General features: G+C 41.6%; 1 protein-coding gene across 3 annotated transcripts; it reads right to left on the bottom strand.

The window, feature by feature from the left end:
• Positions 1-1,276: 1,276 nt before the first annotated feature.
• On the bottom strand, positions 1,277-25,304 carry LOC120062544 (casein kinase I-like). 3 transcript variants are annotated; one of them, XM_039012596.1, is made up of 10 exons: positions 24,545-25,300; positions 24,006-24,112; positions 15,782-15,908; positions 15,469-15,567; positions 10,563-10,702; positions 9,547-9,625; positions 8,518-8,592; positions 7,882-7,988; positions 7,406-7,518; positions 1,277-3,164 (listed from the first exon to the last, which is right to left on the bottom strand). In XM_039012596.1, the coding sequence occupies exons 1-10, from the start codon at positions 24,665-24,667 to the stop codon at positions 3,157-3,159; spliced, it is 978 nt and encodes a 325-aa protein (XP_038868524.1). In that variant the 5' UTR covers positions 24,668-25,300; the 3' UTR covers positions 1,277-3,156. The 3 variants fall into 3 exon arrangements, with proteins under 3 accessions (XP_038868524.1, XP_038868523.1, XP_038868525.1); XM_039012595.1 differs by having other exon boundaries at positions 7,370-7,518; positions 24,545-25,299; XM_039012597.1 differs by lacking the exon at positions 1,277-3,164 and adding an exon at positions 13,100-13,183 and having other exon boundaries at positions 7,365-7,518; positions 24,545-25,304.
• Positions 25,305-25,524: the final 220 nt, after the last annotated feature.

The following is a 25,524-nucleotide window of genomic DNA, read 5'->3' as shown; positions in this document are numbered from 1 at the left end:
AATACAATTTTAACATAAACTGTATCCCATCTAGACAAAACCCTATCAGGGAGAGGGAAAGGGAAAGGGGGGAGCCAGATCAGCATGTGATACCTCCCAACCACTCGATCTGCTTATATCACGTCGAGGCCATTCCTCTGCTTCGGAGCCTTTTATGAAGAGGCGGCACTGGGGTAGTTATTTAAACCCTCTATTACTGAGATGGTGAATTAATCTTGATCCTGAATGGGATTGGTTAATTAGCTTAAAAAATAAAAAACATCTTATGAATACTCCGTTTTCAAAATACTATCCTTTCCAAGACACTGGGGTGCTGCTGTGGGTCAATAATGGTTGAATTGAACAGTTTGAAATGGCGGATGACATGTTACCTTTAAAACGTTAACAATGACAAATTGTGAGATTCAAGTTTGACCTACTCTTTTTATTTACCTAGCTCACATACTAGCCTTATTTTTTTACTCTCTCCAGACAGGGTCATCCCTTTGGCCCCTTTTGTCAGGCCAGAGGGCTGTCTGGGGCCTCTCTTTCTCTGCAAACAGCTGCTTTCCGCATGTGTTGACCTCACAATGGATAAAATGACAAACAGGCCTCATTCACCCTGCCGCAACCCTTGCGCTGTTGTGTCTTCCTAGGCTGGAGAATGACGTCTCACAGACCTTTTTCTCTCTTGGTCTAAAAACCCTCCCATCCCCCACTCCATCCAGCATTTCTCTAAGCAGTCTGGTGTCTAGTGTGTCATGGTTGACAAATCCTTGGCCACACAAGGCCCCTTCTAGGACTCTCAGACTTGCCAAAGGCAGTTAGATATTTGCACAAAACCAGAAAACACACTGAGGGATACAGCATCTTAGAGCACTTCACTTTTGCTACATTTCCTACCAGCTTTGGAAGTGGCCATGCAGGATTGACAATGCACTATGACTACAATGACAGATCTTACAGAACAATGCAAACACCCCAATAATGTTAGGGGGAGGTTTAGTCTAATACAGATGTCCATTTTTACTTGAAATACTCCCATTTCCATGCTGTGGGGGGGAGGGAAATACCTTCTGTTGCATTGCACTTTGCTCCTAAACCTATTGTGTAGTTCTCGCATTCCTTCTCAGTTGTCCCACTAACCCTTGACACTTACTCCCATTGTCCCACAAGTGCATAATGAGGCATACGAGTCTCATACAGAAGACTTACTGCTAGGCCAGATTCTTCTTTGCTTTGGGCAGTTTTATTTAGAGTCGATGAGGTGTAGATAATTAAACGATTTTCCACGACAGCCATTTGAAGCCATTTTAATATTTACAGATATAAATCCTGGAAGATTTTTTTTCAAAACACCACCACAAGCACCTACAACTACCCACCAACCCAACAACATCATTTACCAGGAACTGCTTTTTCTAGATTACAGCAATACCCTTTTAGACCATTTCCACAAATGTGTCCCTTTGTCTAGAGCAATCTGAGTCTGATATCTTTGAACAAAAGTCTTTCCTTATCTATCCCCAATCCTGCCGATGTCTCCAGTTTCCAAATGCTTACAATACTAAGGTTGTGTGGTAGTCAACAGGTAAATGTGTAAAGACAAGCAAATGGAAAGCAAAAAATGCTTATTTTTTCTTCTTCAACAGCCATCATCATCCAGGCATAAGGCAGAAGTCCGTGTGTTCTTCAAATTACAGACTGGGACAGTGGTGCTGACAAGTCATTTGAATTTATTCTGACATGCTAAAAGGGAATAAATTACACTTTTATAGAACGTCCAGCTGTAAAATAGCTAATGCTGGGTCAGGGGGAATAATGTGTGGGGGACGGGACAAACAGCCCCTGGTGTGCATCTGTTGTGACTACAGGCTGACTGAAATCCAAATGGTTCTTGCCTTACAAGACTCAAAGTATATAAAAAAAAGAAACCCTCCAACACTTTCTTCGCAATAAAAAAAAAATGAAAATTAGGAAACGGTTGCTACTCTAAGCAGCAGCAATATGTATTTGCAGAGAGAAAGACCCAGAGTATTTTACAACAGGATCTGCTTCCCCTTAGAAAGTAACAAAAACACCCTTTCCCCAAAATTATCAATTCAATACAGGGAAAGACAACTATAAAACTGAAAAAAACGTTCTGATAAAAAAGTGTGTATATATATATATATATATATATAAATTATAACAGGAAGGGCGGGTGGAGTGAGCACGTTTGTCTGTCTCAAAAACGGAACATTGAGGCCATCCATAATAGCAATTACATGAAACAAAAACATTTTCAAAATAAATTCATTGATGCATAATTTTTTCTAAGCAATTTACAAACAGGTTTAGTCAAGTGGTGCCTAATTTATAATGAATATGCTTTTGTGGAGTTCATATTTTTTATTCGTTGTTTGAGACTTCAGAAGTACAATATTAATACAGCGTTCTAAAGAGAAACCTAGTGTTTTCATCTTCACATTAGAAGCTCTTCTAGCACATATCTGCAGGCAGAATCTTAATTACCTTTTTTATGAAAACAAAATAAATCCAATGTTTGCTTAGTAAATACCCAGGATTCATTCATAACAAAGGAAACAGTTTCAGATTACATCTTTCATTTTGCTTGAGGATGAGGGAAAAAAGTTGAATAAGGAAGAGAAAATGGTTGTTTCAAATGTTCAATCTGACTGACGTGTGTCTGGGTCATCATGCCACACTCGGTGACAGAGGGAATGGGGGCAAAGCTGCTCTGACAGGCAGCCATGAGGTGAGGGAGGCACCCAAACAGCAGCTCTCAGAGGGAGAAAGTATCAAGGGGAAAGTATTGGCAGGTGCACAAACATCCGCAGTGAGCCAACCATTTCTTAGTTTTCCGTTTTGAAGAAACAAAAAATCTTCAGGGGCAGGACAATAGAGAAGGCTACAGCTTCGGAAAATTCCATACCAAGCCTGCTTTCGGTGTGGATATAGTATATACATAACAATATATAGATATATGCAGAGCATGTTATCTATATAGAGCGATTACATATATAGTATATGGAAGGAAAGTTCTTTAACAGGAAAAAAGGGTTGCCCACAATGCCTGGCAGGTTCTGGTGAATTTGATCCTGGATGCCGGGGTGTGATTGGAAGGCAAATCCTGCTACGGCCACTCTGCTCTGCTTCCTTTCATTGTCTTACTGCTCAGAAGCCTGCAAGACAAACGAAGAGACAGAGAGAGGCCATAGGTTACACATCAAGTAGAACAGGTTATCAAACAGGGTTGAGTGACTGCTATAAACAAGGCCAACTAAGTCACTGCAGTTTTCCATCCCTGTAACATAAAAAGTGCCCAGTCACCAGTCCCACTCTGCAGCAAAGCTGGGACCTGCTGCTGCAGAGTGCCTGAGATGGGGGAATCAAACATTTATGGAGCCTTTACTCTGAGCCTCCTGTAATGAAAATATTAACCACCGCTTCAGCTTAAAAGGTTCACAACTAGCACAGGAGACAACAGCAGCTGTGTAGTGTACCGGGGAGTGGGTATAGATGTTCACAACTAGCACAGGAGACAACAGCAGCTGTGTAGTGTACCAGGGAGTGGGTACAGACAGAAAGACACTAGTGGAACGGTCATGAAGGAAACAATGCAGCTTATCAATAAACCTATTTGAAAGGGCAACGTTACACAGAGATCAAACAAAAACACCTTTAAAAGACAAATAGGGATGTGGCCTGCTTATGTGAGCCACACTTCCTTCATACTTGTCTGCAGTGGAAGGTAACCTTTACAGACAGCCATTAACCAAAGACATGCAGCAATTGGCCTTTAGAGAGGCGTCAATCCACAGGACAGAAACATGGGCACAACAATCCTAAAAGATGTGAGGATTCCTTCATCTTTCTTATGGGCTCCTACAATCTTGTCTTCCTCAAGCAAGCCTTCACACATTGATGATGCATGCCGAGCCTCATCCAGTGGGTTTAAATGAGTGCAGTGCAAGTCGGGACATGATCTCAACAGATCTGAGTGATTTGAGAAGCATTTTTGACAAGCTCTCACGAGCCACCTTCCGCTACAGCTGTACCCTCCAATGTGGTTTGACTCAAAGGAAAGGTAGTTTTGCTGCAGGGATGACATGGGAGGGTGTCTACAGAGAGTCAGAGGATTAATCCACCATGCAAATAAGCAAAAGTAATGGGTCTTAATTACACATGAAATGGTCTGCAGCTTTCGCTCAATGTGAATCGTTGGTTCAATTCAAAACCTAACACGGATCTGCGGATGTTCCTGGCGTTTTAAGTGTCTGGAGGGGCCAGCTGATGCAAAAGACAAGTCTCACTCTCAGGGGTGAAAGGCCAGCGCAATCCTCCATATACAAACCATTAACAGATCAAGCCTCTTCTAATATAGCAAATAGCCTTTAGGAGACGTCACAGCAACATGGCGATGATATTTAGGCCTTACAGACACTAAAGACCAAGCGATCATCAAAATGTTTTGAGAGTATAGCTGGGTTAACGGAGTTTGCTTTGAGCGTTGGCTACTTGTGTTTGCCTGATTATGTCAACGTGGCTTGCTCTAAACAAATATCATATAATACAAGGCCATTGGGCAAAACATGAGGGCTGAAATGCAAACTCACATTAACAACGTTTCCATTGTTACAAGGCTAAGTGTGCCCAAGTCAAACTGGTATCCAAGAAACCAGCAAGTTCTTTCAAGCTTCAATAAGCCAGAACTCGGCTATTTAAATTTCTGGCTGTGGGTACTCAGCACCTTCACTGGCAGTGTTATCTTAAATGGACAGCTAGCAGGAGAGAACACTAACCACCAGACCAAGAAATAACATGTCCTTTTCCATACATCTTCAAAACAAACACACGAAGAAAAAAAATCTGGGGGTCCATTTACAAAGGTAATTTTTTGATCAGTTCCAGAGGAAAAACTTTGATCTCTCCACCCCTGCATGAAAGGCACATAAAGCAGAGCTCAACTGTGCTGCAGGCTACTGTGTGCATGGAGTCCACATACTAAAACAGACACCGTGTACACAATGGATTAGACCAATACCACGTCATCAGCAAAATCATATTTATAACTAGCCCCTCCTCACAGCACTTGTTCAGTGCCATCATGTGGGATGTTCCTTGAAAGAGGGGGGAGAGGGGCATAGAGAGTCCTCGTGCTTTGATTTCCTATTCATATTTAATGGATTTCAAAGCTCTTCTTGGCAGTGAAGACACAGCACTGGTATAAGTCGGGCCAACAGAGGGGCCAAAAATGATGATTTGCCTGACGTCACCGAGAGAAAACATCTAATCCAACAAAAAACTGTAACCCGCAGTAAATATAAGTCACAGGAAGCCCTGTTCGAAACACGGTTTAACCAACAATACGTCACACAAACAAAATGGTAGAGGAGCATAAAATGTAATGTGCTAATAAGTCAGAGGGGCTGGCGTGCTGGGGAAGAGCAGGAGCGATACACTGAGCCCTCTCAGGGGTGCCATCCAGGTCACGTCACCCATTTACATGGGCATTCTTCCTCCCCAATCAACCTGCATGCAAACCCAAAACATTTTGGTCTAATAAATATTTAATCCGATTGTGTACTGAGAATTTAATTCAGCCCTGCCTAAGATTTGGGAAGCAGGCACATATGGACTAATACACGTGAGAGGGAGGGCTTCATTTGAGTCCTCCATGCACTGTGGGCACAAACACATGGTGTGTGTGGAGCAGTGAGTTCTGGGCCAATGTGACAGCCATGGTTTAAAGGGCAACTGCACTTCCTGATTTGGCCTCATTTTAGATTTGGTTCATTAAGAAATGCTAGCGGCCATAACTGAATTCAAACGTGAGTTAGTTTCATGTGGGTGTTCGCAGGTGGGAAGAGTTTGCCAATTTATTTAGCCAATTAGATTCAGCCTGTTGGTGTGCGACCATGGCAAATTTGGTTAAACTTTGGATAGCCCATCTCTGGGGATAGTTAGGGACAGTCAATAAATTACACAATGCAAAATGGGACAATATTTTTATGTTGCACATCTTTTAGTTCTCATTAAATGCTTTCAATAATTGTATATGAATTTCTGCAATTTAGTTGGTTTAAAGTTTTTAAGTCATTGAAATTTGGAGTTCATCAACTTAAAAAAAATATTATCCCATTAACATTGTGTAATTTACTGATGGTCCTTAACTAACCCCATCGGGATATCGAATGCCATATTAAATTAACCATGTGCATTATGATCGGGTCGTGTGCAGCTGCGCTCTGAATTGATGATTACTTGGGTGCTGGCAGCTGTGAGTAGGATTAAAATAAACCCAACCCACGGAAAATGTTAAGGTACCCTTCATTATTTAACATACAATTATTTCCTATCATCTCTCAAATCTCAATTTTGGACAAGACTAAGACCAAAATTATCCTATTTACACTTTGTAGTGAATTTTGACACTATAATCAATGTTTGACTCATATCGATGCCACATACGCCATTTTGAAAACGATAAGTTGCATCTTAGGCGAAGTCGCTGTTTATGGGGTGGGGACAAATAAAACACCACCACTATGGTGGTTTTAAGTAAAAGGGGGCGAGGCATTAACTTGGTGTAAGCGTTCCTTTTACTACCAATACAGGTCAAGTGGAAGGCTGCTCTGCAATTTCATGCCAGAGATTACACACCTAAATGGGCTATTGCCTAATCCCTGTGGAAATCCTAGTCATCACCTGATGAAAACTGCTTCAGGTTTTTTGAAAAATTGGGTTGACTCTTCTGCCATCAACCCTGGGCACCCGGGATACCCTCTACGAGAGGGAGGGGAGAGACTGGAATTAAAAGAGGTCATTCAAGAGTCACATCACATGAGCACTAAAATTCACATGAACACAGGCAGCCATTTATTACCATGAACAATGGTCTCATACATGTGTGTGCAGTGTGTGGTTAGAATCTCACTCCCACTGTATCTGAGAGCATTACAATAAAGATTAACAAGTGTTAGATCAAGGAACAATGATTGCGAGAAATCAAGAGTCAATCGTACATCATTTAGAGAAGGGGTTAATTCAAGAGGGAAATCAACTTTAACATCCACAGAAGATAATAAAGCCACAACCCTTTGTCCCAGAGAAGAATAAAAGACATTGGGGTACAAAGTTAGTAGTCAAATTTCCCAAGGACGTCTTTGCATCTGCAAGACAGACCAATTGAATTTCTCTTTATCTTTCAGGGGCCTCCTCGAACTAACACTGTTGTGTTGTTTGTGGTCTCATTAATCCGCTGGGAGAGAATGTTCCAAATCCACAGTTTTTTTTTTTTCAAGCACTTTGAAGGGGGAACGAAAATAAAAGCAATTGGCGTCTCCATTTTTGCACTTGAAACGTCGCTTGGCTTTTTGCTACTAACCTTTCATGTTACTCTTGGGTTTGTCAGTTTGCTTGCCTGAGGGAGTTTGTGCCGGTTGCCCCTGTCCCCCTGAGGACGCAGCCTGCTGGGCTGCTTTCTGCTTCAGCATCGTCCAGTCAAACGTGTAGTCGTACTGGTGGTTCAAAGTCCTGGACAAACAGACACTTTCAGACATGCAGTCACACTGAGCTCACCTATATTCATCAACTTTTTACTGCTGCCAAAGGACAACTTGTTTTCAGCCTAAACATACATAAAAGCAGAAAGAGACTACATGAAAAACACAGGCCTAAAGAGGTTGCTCCTTTCACTGTTGTTTCATAAAGTACACTTCACTATTAACGTCTAGAACACCTTAAGGACTCCATATGCTTTACATGCAATGCAACCAAGTAATTTTTTTCTGCCTCGTGGGTCTTGACAGTGAGAGAAACATGTGATTTGGTGCACACGCATTTCAGCTCCCTTGGGGACAGGGAGGTTAATGTTAAAGGTTGAGAAATGACAAGCACCTGAAGAGAATGCGGAACAGCTGACGCAGGTACATGTAGTCAGGCGCCTCCTCGAACCGCAGCCCACGACAGTAGTTCAGGTACATGGCGAACTCTGCTGGGAAACCCTGGAAACAACCACAGGAAAGTAGGAAGGTTATCTATCGATCCATGCCCAACTGTCTGGCTTACGGTCATGTATACATTATTTACCATGACAGTCAGTGCCTAATAAACTACTCAGATGCGTTCTGGTAAGGCAAGTTACCGAAAGAAAAGAGCGGGCATGTTGCCCAAGTTAGTCCACAGCCTAATGCAAGGCATCAGGCTTAGCAGCACACTCTCTCAGCCAGCTACTTAAGTCTTTTAATGAGCAATGGCCATCATGCTTTCAGGTCCAAGGTGATGGATGCATAACAGCCACTATTTAAAGACTGGATTAGATTAGCGACACCAGCCAACATCTCTACTCTCATACGCTACGAGACAGCCTTTAGAACTCCTTCAAACAGGCTCGTACTTCACTGGCTGATGTGACTACTCAAGGACTTCCATAGTAAGCATCTACCTTTCTGACCCGGAGACCCCAAATAAAAATAGGACCAACTCAGTCCGCGGGTGGGCGTGCCAGGTTGATTCTTCTATGGTTTCACTCACCTTACACAACACCTCGACTGGAGTGGACATCTTCTTCTCGCTAATCTTCTCGTACTTCTGTTTCTTTGTGGCAGCCTGTGGAACATGTGGGCGAGAAATGAAAATGTTGTGCACCACAGTTTAACACTACCCTTTGCAATTTCTCATCACACACAAGTTTGTCATTGCCGGTGAGGTCAGTGGTCCATACAGAATGTAATGTATTAGTTTGGCCTGATGTGACTTACAGCACTGTGAAAGAGCCACCTAAGGGAAATATTCAGGAAAATGTTGGGACATTTGAGGAAGTTTTGTATTTTTCTCAGTAATACAAATATGTGTACATAGTGTTTTGTGACCTAGCCTATCTTGATAGGCCGGGCAACTGGGGCTGTATGTATATGAAGAATGGCTTGGTTCTGTAGGTATGTACCTAACACCTTGCTGAGGACTTGAGTTTCTATCACTGTAGGCTGCCGCTCCATGTAATTACATTAACACACAGCACAGATCTCTCGTGTTCCCTATTTAACCCTTGTAGCGTCAGAAAAGGGGAAGGTGCATTATGCTGCAAATGCAAGTCTTGGTGACTTTACAAAAGCATAAAACTGAGTACACTCGAGGCACCCCATATCTCTGGAGGATTTATTAATTTAAAAAAAAGGTATCTAGCTAAACCTTAGGGAAGTAGCTGACCTCAACACTACAACTTGAATGGAAAGTTAGGGGTTATCTACAAGACTAGCTAACATCCTGCATTGTACAAGGCATATTATGTAATGTTAAACAATTTAATTCCTGAAGTTGTCAGAGAATACAACTATAAAATAAAACATGCAAATGTGAATAAGTCATAAAAATTGTAAATAATCTGAAATCAAGTTATGGAGACAGCTGACAATCAGTTTATTTTATTGGGGGGGGAAATCTAGTAGCAGAATCATGGAGGAAAAGCTGTGGCGAGCGAGCAAGTTGGTTTCAATGTGAGTAGGTGAAATATGAACCACTTATATAGTGGACTGGGAGCCCTAGAGTACCTGCCTGGCCTACCTTTAGACCCTGCCAGGGCAGGCTGGTTCTGTTGAAGTACATCAGGACGTAGCCTAGCGACTCCATGTCATCTCGGCGACTGGAAACAAACAAGCAGAGACATTTGGCATTCAGCACGTAAAAAGGTAACATCACAGTTGGTTCAAGAGCAACACATTTGACATTAATCTCAAGGCCCTTTGTAATTGTAATGGCTAAGCTGTACACTAACTTTCAGACCAGTGACATAGCATTTAACTGGTAAAGTGCAAGCAGGCACTGTCATTGAATAATTCACTTGAATTAGAGGGTGGGATGTCTATCCTGTTACAGTGTTTCAACAGAAGGCAATCCTTTCCCACATATTTTGTTTTTGGAGCACGGGTCAGTAGAGAAGCCACATACGGTGTTTTTTTATATCCCAACTGAATGCTTCAAATGACATGAAAACCAGCATTCATAAAAAGCCTGTTTAGACGGGAACAAAAGGATTTCTAGCCATGTTGAATTCTATCTTATTACGAAAGTCATTGCTCACAATGTATCAAAGGTTTTAAGAAAATTACTGCATGCTTACGTTGCTGTAATATGCAATACAAATAAAAACATGTAGTCTTGGACTTCCATGCCTACTGTACAGCTCAATGCAGAGTTTTGGTATATAAGGGAAGCATGACTGGCTAAATCACACAGCCCTGTTTGTCAAAATTAGGATTCTGGGTCAGCCAAGCTTGTTGGTGGAGGCTAGATTCTAACGCGACCAATGAGTGCAGCTTGGTCATCATGAGGGCAAGTCCTTAGAGAGCCAGCTTGCAGCCCCAGCAGGAACACACAGTCTGAACATCAAACGCTCCTTCATGCCACTCAAAAATGATCCCAATAAAGTGCAGAAAAGACACATTAACCTATATATTAAGCCCTAGGAATCCTATCACTCCGGCTGAAAGCGTGCAAACAATAAGGAGTGAGAAGAGAATATCCAGCGAAGGCTGAAATAGATTCCAGATGACTGTAGTTACTGGGTGGTGATCTCTTACCTCTGCTCGATGCCCAGGTGCGCGTTGATGCTGGCATAGCGTGCTGTGCCGGTGAGATTCTTGTCTTCTCGGTAGGGTATGTGCTGTCGTGTCCTGTTGTCCCGGTATTTTTTGGCCAGACCAAAGTCGATGAGGAACAACTGAAAGGATGGGGGAAAGAAAAAACATTGACATTTTAGAAATATCCTGATTCACAGGGAACGATTGGCAAAATGGAGGCTGTCACTGTGCAAGATCGTGGGTCTATTCTTCCAATTTCCTGCTCTGCTCCGTGTACCATTTTACTAGCGAGGCAGCCATCCTCAAGGCCCCTGCTTATTATCTATGAAAACTGTGCTGGCAGGATCAGGGAACACCCAGGGGTCAGAGTCAGATGGAATCTCTGCAGCAAACTCACGAAGGTTTTCATTCACTAATAGCTCCCTGCCTGCTAACAGCTCTCTATGGTTGTTGAATTCCCCGGCCATCACAGTCTTGTCTCAGATCGGAATGATCTTATTTGTTGACTGCCTGCCATACTTCTCCACTCTACTGCCCACACACAACTGCAGGTTGCAGTCCCTGAGAGAGTGCCTCACCCAACAGAAGTTTTTCACTGAGGCAGCAGTGACCGACTGGCGGATCCACTCAGCCGTGCCTATGCTTGCTTGGCTCAGCTGGGGATTCAAACCTTATTTCCTCCCGTCTACGCCTATCGGAACGTTCTATTGTGACGCTTCGATCTGAAAAGTCAGGTCGGGAGGAAAGGCAGTTTCACACGCAACCATCCACTTGCCGTAAACTAAGTAACACTCCCTTTTCCGCAGTATTCATTAACTTGCAACTTTGTCCTCTACCTTGATATACCTTCAGCTGGTGTTCAATAGCAACAACATTGCAGGCAGAATGAAATATTTCAGAGTCTATAAATACACAACGTAGCAAGGCCAGTGGCCACCCTAAATAGCATTTTCCAGTGTTCACAGAACAAAAGCAGGGGCTGGAGGAGCTTTCATTAAACCTGCAGAGCTGAAATATAAAATCAAGGAAGTGTTAAGTTGAAGTAAGCTGCTATCTGGTAAGACATTTGAACATTCACTGACTTCACCTAGGTCTAAATCCTTAAGAACTACATAAATGGTAAGTATGAGTTTTGTTTAAATGTGAAAATAAGCCAACCATTACAGCACTTGCATGAGCAATGCGTACAGTCGAAGGATTGCTGAAACTTAGCTTCATCATTTGAACCATCAGTAGAAATGTAACCTATTTGAGAATGTGGTCCAAATACACAATCAATCCAATGTGTGGAGGACAATTTCACAAAAAAAGACCTGTTCTGATGAAAAGCATCCCATGTTCTTCTCCATCTGCTAATATTCAAGGTCATTGTGAATGGGGGGTCAGTTACCTTGTAAAAGATACTTCAACATCAGAACTGTATCTGACAAGCCAATGACTTTCAAAATAGGCTACATGTTGGTTTCAACTCTAACATGCCGAGTCACTCCATTTCTTAGAATTTTGGTTCTTAGTTCAATCTTCAACAACATACCATTACCTGAACATTCACAACCGTCTCAAAAGCAACCATAGACTTCACAGGCCCACCCTAACCAACGAAACTGTGAAACAAAGCACCTAGATACTTTTAAAAGTCAAAGTATGTTTCATCAGAAGATTTTCAGACTGAGGGTTCTGGTTGCAAAGCCATACTAGTAATTAACCTTCAAGGAGTCTAGTTCTCTTCCCCTTTGAAAAACAGGAACTGAAAAATGTGTAACTCTAGGTCTGCTAATCTGCGAGCAAACATAAGTTAACCACACCCGTCTGCCTTGCTGGTCCCCGATCTGGCTTTTCAGGTCCTACATTTTCCAAACATTACTTTTTTTCAGCTCATCATGGGTCGGCAGGTTGCCTAGTGGTTAGAGCGTTGGGCCAGTAACCGAAAGGTTGCTGGATCAGAATCTGCCCCTGAACAAGGCAGTTAACCCACTGTAATGCTACATGCAGGTCACCAATTAGCTACAGTACTGCTGAGCCGACAAAATATCTGTAGGAATTTAAGAAAATTGCCCTCAACTCAATGTTGGCTCATTTTGGCTAACACACATGTTCCTGTGTTGACATATCCTGAAACCCCAAAAGAGATAATCATTTGTGAAACCAAAAGAAATATAAATCATCTGTTTAACTGGCAAGTAAATCTCAAGAAACAGCACCAAGGAAATGGAAAAGAAACCAAAATATAAAATTAGCCTGGTGGGCGCCGTGACGACTTCAAATGAGGAGCACGTCCTCCTCAAAAAATCTGATAGCATATTCCACTACTAGTCACCATATGTCCTTCATCCACCTAAACACAGATCCCTGCAATCTGGAGTAGGTGTTCATCTCTAGATTTGTTTAGCATGTGTGTCTGGTTTAATGCCAATATGGTGTTCACCAAATTAATGAAATAAAAAAGTAGTACTCCTTCTAAATGGGTAAAATAAACTCCAAAAGGAAAAAGCAAACAGAATTTGGGGGAGTATTAAGAGGCGGTTGTAGTTTCAGACCTGGTTTAATCCTGAGAAAGATGGGTCCTGAGAAGAACTAACAGCCAAGCTTCTTTTCCTCTTCCCCACTGGAGATTCCAAACACTGAACAAATAGAGGGTGCAGTGCATCAAACAGGATTGCTGACAATCCCACAAGGCCAGCGCAGACAGGCAACACCAAGGCTCAGAAAAAGAACGGGAGGAGAGGGAGGAGAAGGGGAAGAGAAAGCCCAAGGCCATCCTTCATCCACCAGCAAAGCATGAGCTAAAATCAGAGAGGAGTCTGTGGTAGGACTTCCTAGGAGTTAGCCTGGGCTTAGATGCAAGTCAGTATTTAGGCTAGGTAGATGGGGGCGGGAGGGAGATGTCCTGCAGGATATGCAGTCCACACTGCAATACCAATTTCAGTCGTAGAGGCAGAATTGAAGACAAAATAACGGCCCAATCCCGATGTTATTCATGTTTTTAAAAAAACTTGTATTTCCAAGCCTGTTTTGCATTTTTGACTTTGCATTGGCTTTTTGATATTCCAGCATTTAATGCTAGCAGTGGCCACAGTATAATTGCTTTGTACCATAATCATCCTACAAATTTGGACCAACAGTCTGCCTGAGTGCAGAACACAATACGCAGTTGACTGACTGGCACAACTAGGGTTAAAAGAGAATTCAAATAATGAAGGCCATTCCCTAACATGGGTACTCATTTAGCAATAACGCATGAAAAAGCTTTGAAAAATGCAGCCACCCAACCCACCACCTCCTTGAGATCTCACAGGAAGCAATGGGTCCCCCATTTTTTTTTTTTTTTTTTTTTTTTTTTTTTAATTATCCTGAAACGGGTTATAAACAGTAGACACCTTCAGTAAGGAAGAGGGTAGAATACTTTGGCAGACTTTGGAAAAGCCCAATCTGGCAATTAGCAGCTCTACAGCGCCAAACAGAGGGAAAGCGTGCAGTACAAGAAAGAAGCATGAACTAATCTGCATGTAGCCGTCAATACATAGAGTAGATTTAGTACAGCTGCGAGAAACGCGTAACAGGACAGCCTTTGTGATAGCGGCTCTTGATTAGAGGATTTCTATAGAGCAGCCCTGGACAAAGCAACAAAACAAGCGGAGTATCACTCTCCAAACCATAGAGAAGAAGCTAGTGTTGGTGCAGTGTTCACATGCAATCTATTAAGACGGGGGATTAAGGTTAAGGTTTAACAATTGCTCTTTGGCAGAGATATATTTTCACCAATGAAGCCATGTCCAAATGAAGACTATTTCAGAAACACACTTCCTGAATTAAAGGCAACCACCCTATTGGGCACAAGCTAAGGGGTATATAAGCACCATTGTAAAACAGCAGATAGGAAGCAGAATGCAAAGTGAGTTCAGGTGAAGAGAAAGGCAGTTGATTTAAACATGAGGATAGAGTGGGGATCGCAAAAGCTACTGCTATGCCAGTCTTCCCATCTATTGAGTTCAGTGTCAGAACTTGCAATCCAAAAGGATTGTATGCGCACCCTTTATAATGTTGTTCAATTTCAGTAAATAAACAAAGTGAAAATTTCATGTGTATGAAAAAAATAAAATACGCTTTAGGCTGGCATTCACACAGACACACAATGGTAAACACTTATTCCAGACAGCACTGCCAAAAATTGTAATACAGGCTTCAATGCTTGAATACCCAAAAGGTACCGTTTCATTTTGATTAGACTAGTCTGATGAGTTTATATCACGTAATACTAACGATAGCCACAGCTGGTGTGGATAGGTCCGTGTTAAAACACACATCATGCTTTAACTTTGCCAAACGTTGCCTGTCTGCAAGGGCTCAAAATAGTGAGTTATTTAAAAACAAAATACAAATCAGGCAACTTGAGATACAGTTTGTATATGAAAAAAGAATCGAAAACGCCTTAACATTATTTTCTGCAAAGGGGAAAGAATGAATGGGATTACACATCATGCAGAAACCTTTTTGTAGTCCTGTCTAAGATCTCAAACAGATCCACACCTATGATGCTGTCTAAGAGGGCCTGTATTACCTGATTGTAAAAGTACCTAAATGTGACTAACAAAACAATTCCATCCACATAACAAGTGGACTAAACCAACCACAAACAATTACCCTTGAAAATGCCCATTACCAGGACATGAAGCCTATTCAAATATATATATATATATATATTTTTAAATCACATTGACCTCACTGAGGATTAGATAGTCAATATTTCCACAAAAAAATACATGAAACCAGCAAAAGAAGATAGTTCTATTAACAATAGGGCTACTTGTATCACTTCACACAATGGTGTATAAAATAAAAGTGAAACTAGGTAAGAGATTCACTCCACTTACTGCATCTCAGGAGGGGGAAACTGCTGAAAGCTTACCTTGTTACAGTGACGGCCAATACCCATTAAAAAGTTGTCTGGCTTGATATCTCTGTGAATGAAGTTCTTTGTGTGCACATACTCGATTCTGCTGATCATCTGTGGGGAAAACGCCTGTCAATCAGCTAACACAGAACTTCAAAATAGACTGGTCTTCTAAGTCCATTTTCAAACGTTTCATAAGAATGAGAAATGTACAAGTAATATTCTCCCTTTGGCAAATACAGAATTAATGTTTGTTTTTTATGTAACCAGACAAAGTTAAGCAAAGGGCCAAAGTGGAAGATAAAGAGCATTGATTAAATGGAGTTACCTGGTCTGCGAGCATTAGTACAGTTTTCATTGTGAACCTGCGCGAGCAGAAGTTGAAGAGGTCTTCCAGACTAGGTCCCAGCAGGTCCATCACTAGGACATTGTAGTCCTTTTCTTGGCCATACCACCTGCAAGACAGCACCAGCCATGCATCAATATTCATAACCATAAAATGTTATTTCAGTGTTGTCTTAGGTAAAACTTTACATAGCAATTGCATAGTAATTTATTAGGCCTATGTAAAATAACCGGTAATGCAACAGTTCTGTGTGGTCAAATCGCATATTTCAATACCAGAGGCAAAAATGTATGTGGAGGTTGAACTTTAGTCTTTAGGCCAAAACCTGTTTGTATGGAGGTCATAACACCATCCCAAACCCTAAGACTCCAGTGAGTTATTAAGGGAGGCCTCATCTATCATTAACAGAGATGCCTCTTTTTTTTTAGGCTGGCCTGACAATAGTTAAAGCTTGGCTCTTCAACCCTGTTCCTGGAGAGCTACCATCCTGTAGGTTCACTCCAACCACAATCTAGCGCACCTGATTCTAATAATTAACTGGTTGATAAGTCAAATCAGGTTAGTTACAACTGGGGTTGGAGCAAAAAACCTACATGAGGGTAGCTCTCTAGGAACAGGGTTCGAAAGCCCAGAGTTAGAGTCGGTCTAATCCTCACAGCTCTGACATTCGAGGTCAAAGAGACTCCCAACACTTCTCCAGTACACTGCCAGGCCAGCAGTCGCCAGGCAACCATCTTGTCCAAGATTCCACTAAACAAAGAGGTATTGTGTGGGAATGATGTACTGCAAGAGTCCACACAGCCATTTTGCTACTCTGACAGATCTTGTTTGCGGAATTAGCTACGGGTGTGGTTAGTCAATAACACTTTCACAAGACCGTCCATGGTGGCAGCAAAGAAATTGCACTTTGAATAAAGTAAACCGTTCCAAACTCTGCATTTCTACGAGCTTACACACCCCCAGGACACACACTCCCAAGCACAAGCGTAACAGCCAACATGTGGCAGCCAAAAAGTATGGTGCTAGAATTTGGTAGGTCTATGCAAAGCTCTCGAATGTTTGGTCGATAGGCTGATGGTCGGCCGAGATTTTTAGTCTAGCAGTGACAAATATATATTTGAAAAATTGTATGGCACACGAGACACCTGTCTGATTCAGGTGTGTCTGAGTGGACTAATCCATTGCAGAGGCAGTGGGTATGGCACACCAGTAGTACATTTACAGTTACTTATCATAAATTATAAACCACAGTGTTTGTTTGGTTACGGTAATTTCTGTTAATGCATTCAACACATTATTATTACAGTCTCACCGTTGTCATTGTATGAGTGGACACATTGTTTGCAAAGCGCACAACCTAGGCTACACTTGTGAGAAAAAGTTTGGGTTTATTATTTCATTCAATTTACGAGTTGTCAATTTATTAAATTGTCTTTTGTTTGGCGCATTCCTGTCAATCTTGTAAGGACACGCACGTGATTACGCATAGAAGTAGACCTAGGCTACCTGGCCTACGTGCAAATGTAGGTCTATAAATGTTCCCATTTGGGGATCTGATACCATTTCTGATTGAAAAGCTCCAGTGATGGTGAGTTAAGACAGTTATTTTTTCTTTGCCTCAAACAGCAAGTAAACAGTCTGTATTTACATCCACTGAGAAAGATCATAGTTCCCTAACATAGCCTATTGAAAAATCTTTCCAGCTCTCCCCTTTTACATAACCACTCAGCATGAAAGGGGGGGAAAAAAACATGTCATGCTTTGATCCAGGGGAAACGTCATAAAATAGACCAACCTGATTACTTCTTATGCCTTGCGCAAATAGCCGACAGCTGTGTGTGTGTCTGGAGCTCACTGGCACGGGAAACTGAGGTCCCAGAATATTTTATACAATGTTGTAAGTTTGCTAGCACTAGCTTCTGGCTGGACTAAGTTAATAGTTGATACAATGTTTCTAGTTCCTTGAAAATATTTGTTTTCTTCTGTTTAGGCTACACTGATTCATTATTAAATCACAGTGCCTAAAGCATCTGAAAAGCTCAGTAGCCTACATACAGTTGATTTTATTCAAACCGGGTGTCTATATATGGAAAAATACACCTTTGAAAAATTTGGGCAATTGAACAGGTGACTCTCGGTCGACACTGCGATAGACAATTCAGATGCAGAACAATTTAAACCTGCCAATCTTTAGAATGCAAAACAAGAAAGAAAAAAATCTATATGCTAATGAAGCAAGTGGCGTGACATCTTGAAGGTAGTATCCTCCTACATTTGAGAATGTCAAATAGAGGGTTGACAGTCAAAAAATAGCTTGTGAATACAAAGATAATCCTGGCAGATCTGGGTAAACTCAATTCTTTACTCAAACCTCACCATAGAAATATAATTGTACAGACAATGTACAGTTGCGGCCAAAAATATTGGCACCCTTGCACTTTTCTTAAATAGTTCCATAGTTCTAAAATAAGCTGAAATAAAAATTTAAAAAACAGGAGAAATATGGGCATAATATATCAGTGTAAACCCAGGCTGCCTTAGAGACAATCCAAAATGTAACTACAAAGGAAACTAAATTAAGGAAAGAAACAAGTCATTAACCGATAGGCCTAGCATTTTTTAAGGTGGAATTTGAAAAAGAGCAGAGTTTCATCATCTCAATGGACCCAAGAGAAAATGCATAAGCACAAGACTTCCCTTTGTTGATTATGCCGCGTTCACGTCATGTCGGAAACAAGGGACCTCCGACTTAAAATGAACTTAAGTTATTTGCGTAGGGCTTTCTATTAGTTGATTGTGGGAAGCCTTGTTCAGCAGGTTCTTCTGGCTTTGACAAAGTTCTGTCACTCTCTCAGCTAGTTCCTATAGTAACCTTCCCAAACATCCTAAAACAACTCAATTCAAAAGCACTATATAGCTCCTGACACTACCAACTGAGCCTCAAAGCCTGCACATTAATGTACAATTCACACTCATGTACCAATAATTCTGAAATGGCCTTGAGCCCTTTGAGGTGCCCAAGAGAAGAAGTCACCTGCCTGGGTAACACCCAGTATCTGCTGGAGGTACCAGCTGATAAACAGCTTTCAGTTGTGCAAATTAGAAATCACCAACCCCCTACTTACCTACCAACAGCCAATGGCTTGGCATATCCATGACTAGAGTTACCCAACACAAAATGAGTCTTATCTGTACACGGTACGTAGCTAAGTAACAGAATGCAGCTCTAGAGATTAGGTTACCAGTAAGCCACCATGCCTTGGTCAACAAGCATCAACTTAGTTTGAATATACCAACACACAGTTGGCTACGTTTCAAGTGGACTTCATCTGTTGATGGTCTTCTTTACTAAAGAGGAAGTTGGGCTATCTGGGGCTGCAGGCAGCCTAGTGGTTAAGAGCATTGTGTCTTTGAGCAAGGCACTTAAACCTAATTGCTCCTGTAAGTCAGTCTGGATAAGAGCATCTGCTAAATTACAACAAAAAAATAAAAATGTTTGCACAAGCTCCCTACGCAGGTAATAATGGAATTATTTTAATCTCAATAACTTGGCTCTACAACCCTTCAGTCAATTAAGTAGTGTCATTTTTCCAGAATATTTGCACTTAAGTTTATAGCCACTGGCTCTAGTCTAATATCCCTTTCATACACAGACCAAAATACCACTAATATACCACGCCTGCATTTTTATACCAGCTTTTTCAAACATCCGAAAGCGGAAAAAAAATCATGGAAAAATAAGCCACCTAAAGACCTAGTCATGATTCCTGCAATTTCACAGACCCTGTGAAACCTGCTTTTTTGCAGGTCAATTCATAAATTATGTTTAACACCTCCCTAATTAAAAATTGTTTAACACGTCCCTAATTTTAAATGCAAACAGCCGCATGGTTAACCAACACCCCCACTTTGCCAGTTACACCACGATATGTATAAAAGGGGTAGGTATACCTGCAAATATGCTAAACAATGGGCTGTTTGAAAGGGGGTCATAAACATGGCCTTGTATTGTTTACATGTAACATCACATATTCTGTCTGAAATGGGTATAAGTAGGTCTAATTAAAATGTGATGAAAATAGGAGAGGGGGAAAAGCATTGGAGAACTTTCCAGATTGAAACTTCCAACTCTCGTTGTGGAAAGAAAATGTCAGGTGAGTTGCATAACAGAAAGGTCCCTAGACAGGTGCACCAGCCACATGCTGATGTACCTGAACACAAACAATTGGCTATGAGAGTACAGAACCTGGAGAGAATAGCAGATAAAATAGTGTGGCAGCCCCAACATTTCTAGTCTAAATTGTTCTAGTTGGGTAGTGCATATTATTCAACAATGTATACATACAATGTATACATACATAGACCCCTTTGACTTTTTCCCACATTGTGTTATGTTAGAGCCTTATTCAAAAATGTATGTCATACCCCCCCCCCCCCTCAAGCTACACACAATACTCTACAGACAAAGGAAAAACGGGTTTGAAATTTTTTGCACATTTGTTAAAAATAAAAACCATAAATCACATAACTATTCAGAACCTTTTTACTCAGTACTTTGTTGAAGCAATTTTGGCAGCAATTACAGCTTCAAGTCTTCTTGGGTATGACGCTACAAGCTTGGCACACCTGTATTTGGGGAGTTACTCCCATTCCTCTCTGCAGATCTTCTCAAGCTCTGTCAGGTTGGATGGAGAGCGTTGCTGCACATTAGGCCACTCAAGAAAATTCCGAGACTTGTCCCAAAGCCTGCTTTGTGCTTAGGGTCATTGTTCTCTTGGAAGATGAGCCATCACCCCAAGTTGGAGGTCCTGAGCGCTCTGGAGCAGGATTTCATCAAGGATCTCCCTATACTGGGCCTCCCGGGTGGCGCAGTGGTCTAAGGCACTGCATCTAAGGCACTGCAACGCAGTGCGAGCTGTGCCACCAGAGACTCTGGGTTCGAGCCCAGAAACAATTGGTCTAGCGTCGTCCGGGTAGGGAGGGTTTGGCCGGCAGGGATATCCTTGTCTCATCACGCACTAGCGACTCCTGTGGCGGGCCGGGCGCAGTGCACGCTAGATGTACGGTGTTAACTCTGACATATTGGTGAGGCTGGCTGGGTTGGGATGGATGCGCGCTGTGTTAAGAAGCAGTGCGGCTTGGTTGGGTTGTGTTTCAGAGGACGCATGGCTCTCGACCTTCCCCTCCCGAGTCCGTGCGGGAGTTGTCCTGGTGTCTTTTAGTAGTGGTTTCTTTGCAGCAATTTGACCATGAAGGCCTGATTCATAGTCTCCTCTGAACAGTTGATGTTGAGATGTGTTTGTTACTTGTACTCTGAAGCATTTATTTGGGCTACAATTTCTGAGGCTGGAAACTCTAATGATCTTATACTCTGCAGCAGAAGTAACTCTGGGTCTTCCATTCCTGTGGCGGTCCTCCGTTCACCCACAGCGCGTCTCACAAAGACACAGTAGTTGGAACCAAAAATCTCCAATTTGGACATCTGCTGCAGTGGATGAGTTGATTAGAGTTAACTGCACCTTAGATTGCAGCCCAAATAAATGCTTCACAGAGTTTCAAGTAACAGACACATCTCAACATCAACTGTTCAGAGGAGACTATGAATCAGGCCTTCATGGTCAAATTGCTGCAAAGAAACCACTACCAAAGGACACCAATAAGAAGAGACTTGCTCAGGCCAAGAAACACAAGAAATGGACATTAGACTGGTGGAAAATTGTCCTTTGGTCTAGAGTCCAAATTGGAGATTTTTGGTTCCAACTGCCGTGTCTTTGTGAGATGCGCTGTGGGTGAACGGATGATCTCCACATGCTTATTTCCCACCGGAAAGCATGGAGGTGGTGGTGTGATGGTGCTTTGCTGGTGACACTGATTTATTTCAAATTCAAGGCACACTTGACCAGCATAGCTACCACAGCATTCTGCAGTGAAACACCATCACATCTGGTTTGGGCTTAGTGAGACTATCATTTGTTTTTCAACAGGACAATGACCCAACACACCTACAGGTTGTGTAAGGGCTATTCTACCAAGGAGAGTAATGGAGTGCTACATCACATGATCTGGCCTCCACAATCCCCCGACCTCAACCAAATTGAGATGGTTTGGGATGAGTCGGACCGCAGAGTGAAGGAAAAGCAGCCAACAAGTGCTCAGCATATGTGGGAACTCCTTCAAGACGGTGGGAAAAGCATTCCAGATGGAGCTGGTTGAGAGAATGCCAAGAGTGTGCAAAGTAAACCCCCCTACCTTGTCACCACACAACTAATTGGCTCAAACATATTAAAATATTGCACAAATTAACATTTAAGGCACACCTGTTAATTGAAATGCATTCCAGGTGACTATCCCATGAAGCTGGTTGAGAGAATGCCAAGAGTGTGCAAAGCTGTCAAGGCAAAGGGTGGCTATTTGAAGAATCTCAAATATAACATTAATTTATTTAACACTTTTTTGATTACTACATGATTCCATTTGTGTTATTTCATAGTTGTGATGTCTTCACTATTATTCTACAATGTAGAAAATAGTAAAATAAGGAAAAATCCTTGAATGAGGTTCTAAATCTTTTGACCAGTAGTGTATATCTGTAAATTAACCAATGAAATAAAGCCACACCCAGCCATGATTACAGACACCTGTGTGTCCTTTGAAACTATATAAACTGGTGACCCGCAGTGTTTGTCATTGTACCCTGATGAAGACAAGCTTGTCTGTTGAAACGTTGGTAATTAAATTATAAAAAAATGTTTTACCTTTATTTAACCAAGTAAAACCCATTGAGGTTAGAAACATATTTTACGAGGGCGACCTGGCAAGAAAGCAAAAGGGAAATAGCAGCGTGTACATAAATTACAGAAAAATACAAAATATTCTCATAAGACAAAGTGTCACAAGTTGCAGATACAATTGAAGATTAGAAACAACTGCGTCTATCACAAACCGTGTTGCCTGTTTTTAGACTGTTCGACAAGGGCACTAAATCTCTCAACTTAAATATATTTTGAAGCATGTTCCAGGATGAAGGAGCATTATTGCATCTGAGCTCCTAGTGTGCGTCTCTCCTTTTCTTTTTCAAGTGTTCTACCCTAGCCAGCACCTCGCCTAAACAGGTGTGCGTTTCTTTCGCCTCCACACGATCTTATATAGCCACATACATATTGCACATTTCCCTACATTCAGTACTCTATTGAATATAGGAGAAATGTGCAATATGTATTATGTATGTGGCTATTTAAGAAGTGCACAATGTGTACGTTGGGTAAGGTTTAATGAATGTATTATGCTGAATGTGTAATGTACAGTGTCTATTTTGTAAACAGTAGTACTGTGTCCAATAATTTTTACCTTGGGGACATTAAAATTGATCCTATCACCTTTGATGGCTTTCGTATCCTTATGTCCCTTTTCCAAGTCAAATGCAAACAAGTGGTGTATCTTGTCACAACACCATAAAACAATTGTGTATCACTGATAATATCGATAAATTATAAGTCAACTGGGTAATTATGACCCTAACTCGGTTGTTTTAAACGTGCACAGCCAGTTTACAGCCTGCCTGCCTCGATTATTAATTTCACCAATGTGTCAGTGAACTAACCCATTACCCAAGTTCTACTCTACATATTGCCCTATAACTCATGAAATCTAAAATAAACTAATTGTAGGTGTTTAACGAGAGAGAGATATGGTCCTACTTCATCGTTGAAGTCACCTTGAGACAAAAGCAATAGGCCCAGATAGCTAGTTGTTTTCGCTAGTGCTGAGCCGCCATTTTCTAACAGGGAAGGAAGACATGTTGGAACAAACAATAAAAGAGGAGCGGCCATTTCCAGCACACCGATTTTTTTTCGCGGCCTGGTGATTTTTTTGCATGTTAAAACTAGAACAGTGTACACATTGGTGAAAATCTACATGGCTCATGAAGGATTGGTCATTCGAATAATATTAACGTTAAAAGGGAATGTATGTGGAACGTTTTCATAAGCAAAGATCAAGGAAAATCATGAAGCCATGGCGATTAAAGCTAACTAATGCCAGCTAACGTTAACTAGCTTAACTTACCAACTACAACTGGCATATGGAAGTAAACCTGACATGTTTGCATGAGTAATGTAACTGTACAAATATTGTACAATTAGCTATGACTTTTCTCCACATACATCTCCGATATTAAACTGTCCAAAATAATGAAAATGTACATTACCTTATGTGTGGGATTCCAACTCCTCCTTGTAATATTTTGTACAGCTTGCTTTCATATAACAACTGTGGGTGTCTGGCTTTCTGAGATTCCAATTTTACAGCTACCTCCTGGAAAACAAAATGATCAGTAAGTTAGCTAACGTAGTCGTCCACCTAGTTAGTAACACTTTAGACTAGTCACGTTAGCAAGGCAGCGTTTAGTTATTAACGTTAACTAGGTGCTTTAGTTTAAGATGCATCAATTCAATCGTAATTTACTAGGTACAACAAATGTGTTATTTCTAAGTTACGAACGTTATGTAGTTCGTTGCACGTTTTAGTGTGGGCAATATCGACAAGTATCTTAGATGACAGTTAGCTAGCTAGGCTAATGTTAGCTGGGTATTCATTGAGCATCGTTGCCCAACATTTCAGCTAACTTAGCTAGCTAACGTTAGGAAGGCTAACTAAGCAATCTGCTGTTCAATCTTGTAGTCGGCTTGGCTGTTGGTTAACAGCGAACAATTAGTTACCCACTACTTTAATGGTTATTAACGTTACCTCTCCATTTGTGATGTTGATCGCCAGGTATATATCACCAAATGATCCAGATCCAATTTTTCTGACAAGTTTGTATTTTCCACCGACAATGAATTCGGCTTTTGAGCCGCTGCTGCTTGCCATATCCTCAAAATCACGAGCAACCCCAATCAGTTTAAAATAGTTTTCTCTGGGACTGCTCCGTCGGTTCCCCTACTTGGCCAGCTCGTTATCAGAACATATCGTGAACATACAATCCTGGTTGGTCGTGTGCTATGTACTTGAACTATGTACTTGAAACAATGTAATGTTAACGAACTAGGACAGACTTCGTTTATTCTCATGCGTTATTCACTAGCTAGCTAGTAAAAAAAAACATACAAAATAAACCCAACACATATCACGAAAAAGGCCAAACAATTATTCTGAAAACACTTCTACTGTGCCGTGTTTGTCCGTCGCCCAGTGCCTCGTCGCTAGCCCGCTAGCGTCGAGCTATCGAAATGACACCAGTGGTACTGCGAAGCACCGTTCGATAATCTGTTTGTACCACCTCCGCGAGGGGCAATATTGTTCTTGTTTGTCAAATTTTCGATGAAAGTTACAGCTTTTATGTGATTCTCCTTTGTTCGTATTATATTTTACGGAAACCTAGGGTCGCTGCTTTCCTTCAAAGCGCAACCCACTCACTCCGCCATTTTCTTGTCACTACTCCACAAAAATCCACCGTCCGTCTCGAGGTGATTACCTAGCTAGCTTAGCTTCAGAACAAGGCGCAGGCGGGCGCGAGGAACACTGGGGGGCGCGAGCGCAGAGGACGCCTTGTGACGTTTTGAATTTGCGCTTACGAAAGAGAGCCTTGCCTAGTAAGTGCGCGTGAGAAAAATAAAGAAACAGTTTAGCATATTACAACGTTCAATGTATGCATTGTAATTAGTGTGCAAGATACCGAGTACTTTCCACTGATGTTTTCAGATCAAAAGCCGCACTCTACCTTTTCA

The sequence above is a fragment of the Salvelinus namaycush genome, chromosome 17 (genome assembly GCF_016432855.1).
Source record: "Salvelinus namaycush isolate Seneca chromosome 17, SaNama_1.0, whole genome shotgun sequence".
In the NCBI taxonomy this organism is placed as follows: domain Eukaryota; kingdom Metazoa; phylum Chordata; class Actinopteri; order Salmoniformes; family Salmonidae; genus Salvelinus; species Salvelinus namaycush.
Note: the sequence above shows the minus strand (reverse complement) of the source record. Positions and strands in the feature narration are given on the sequence as shown.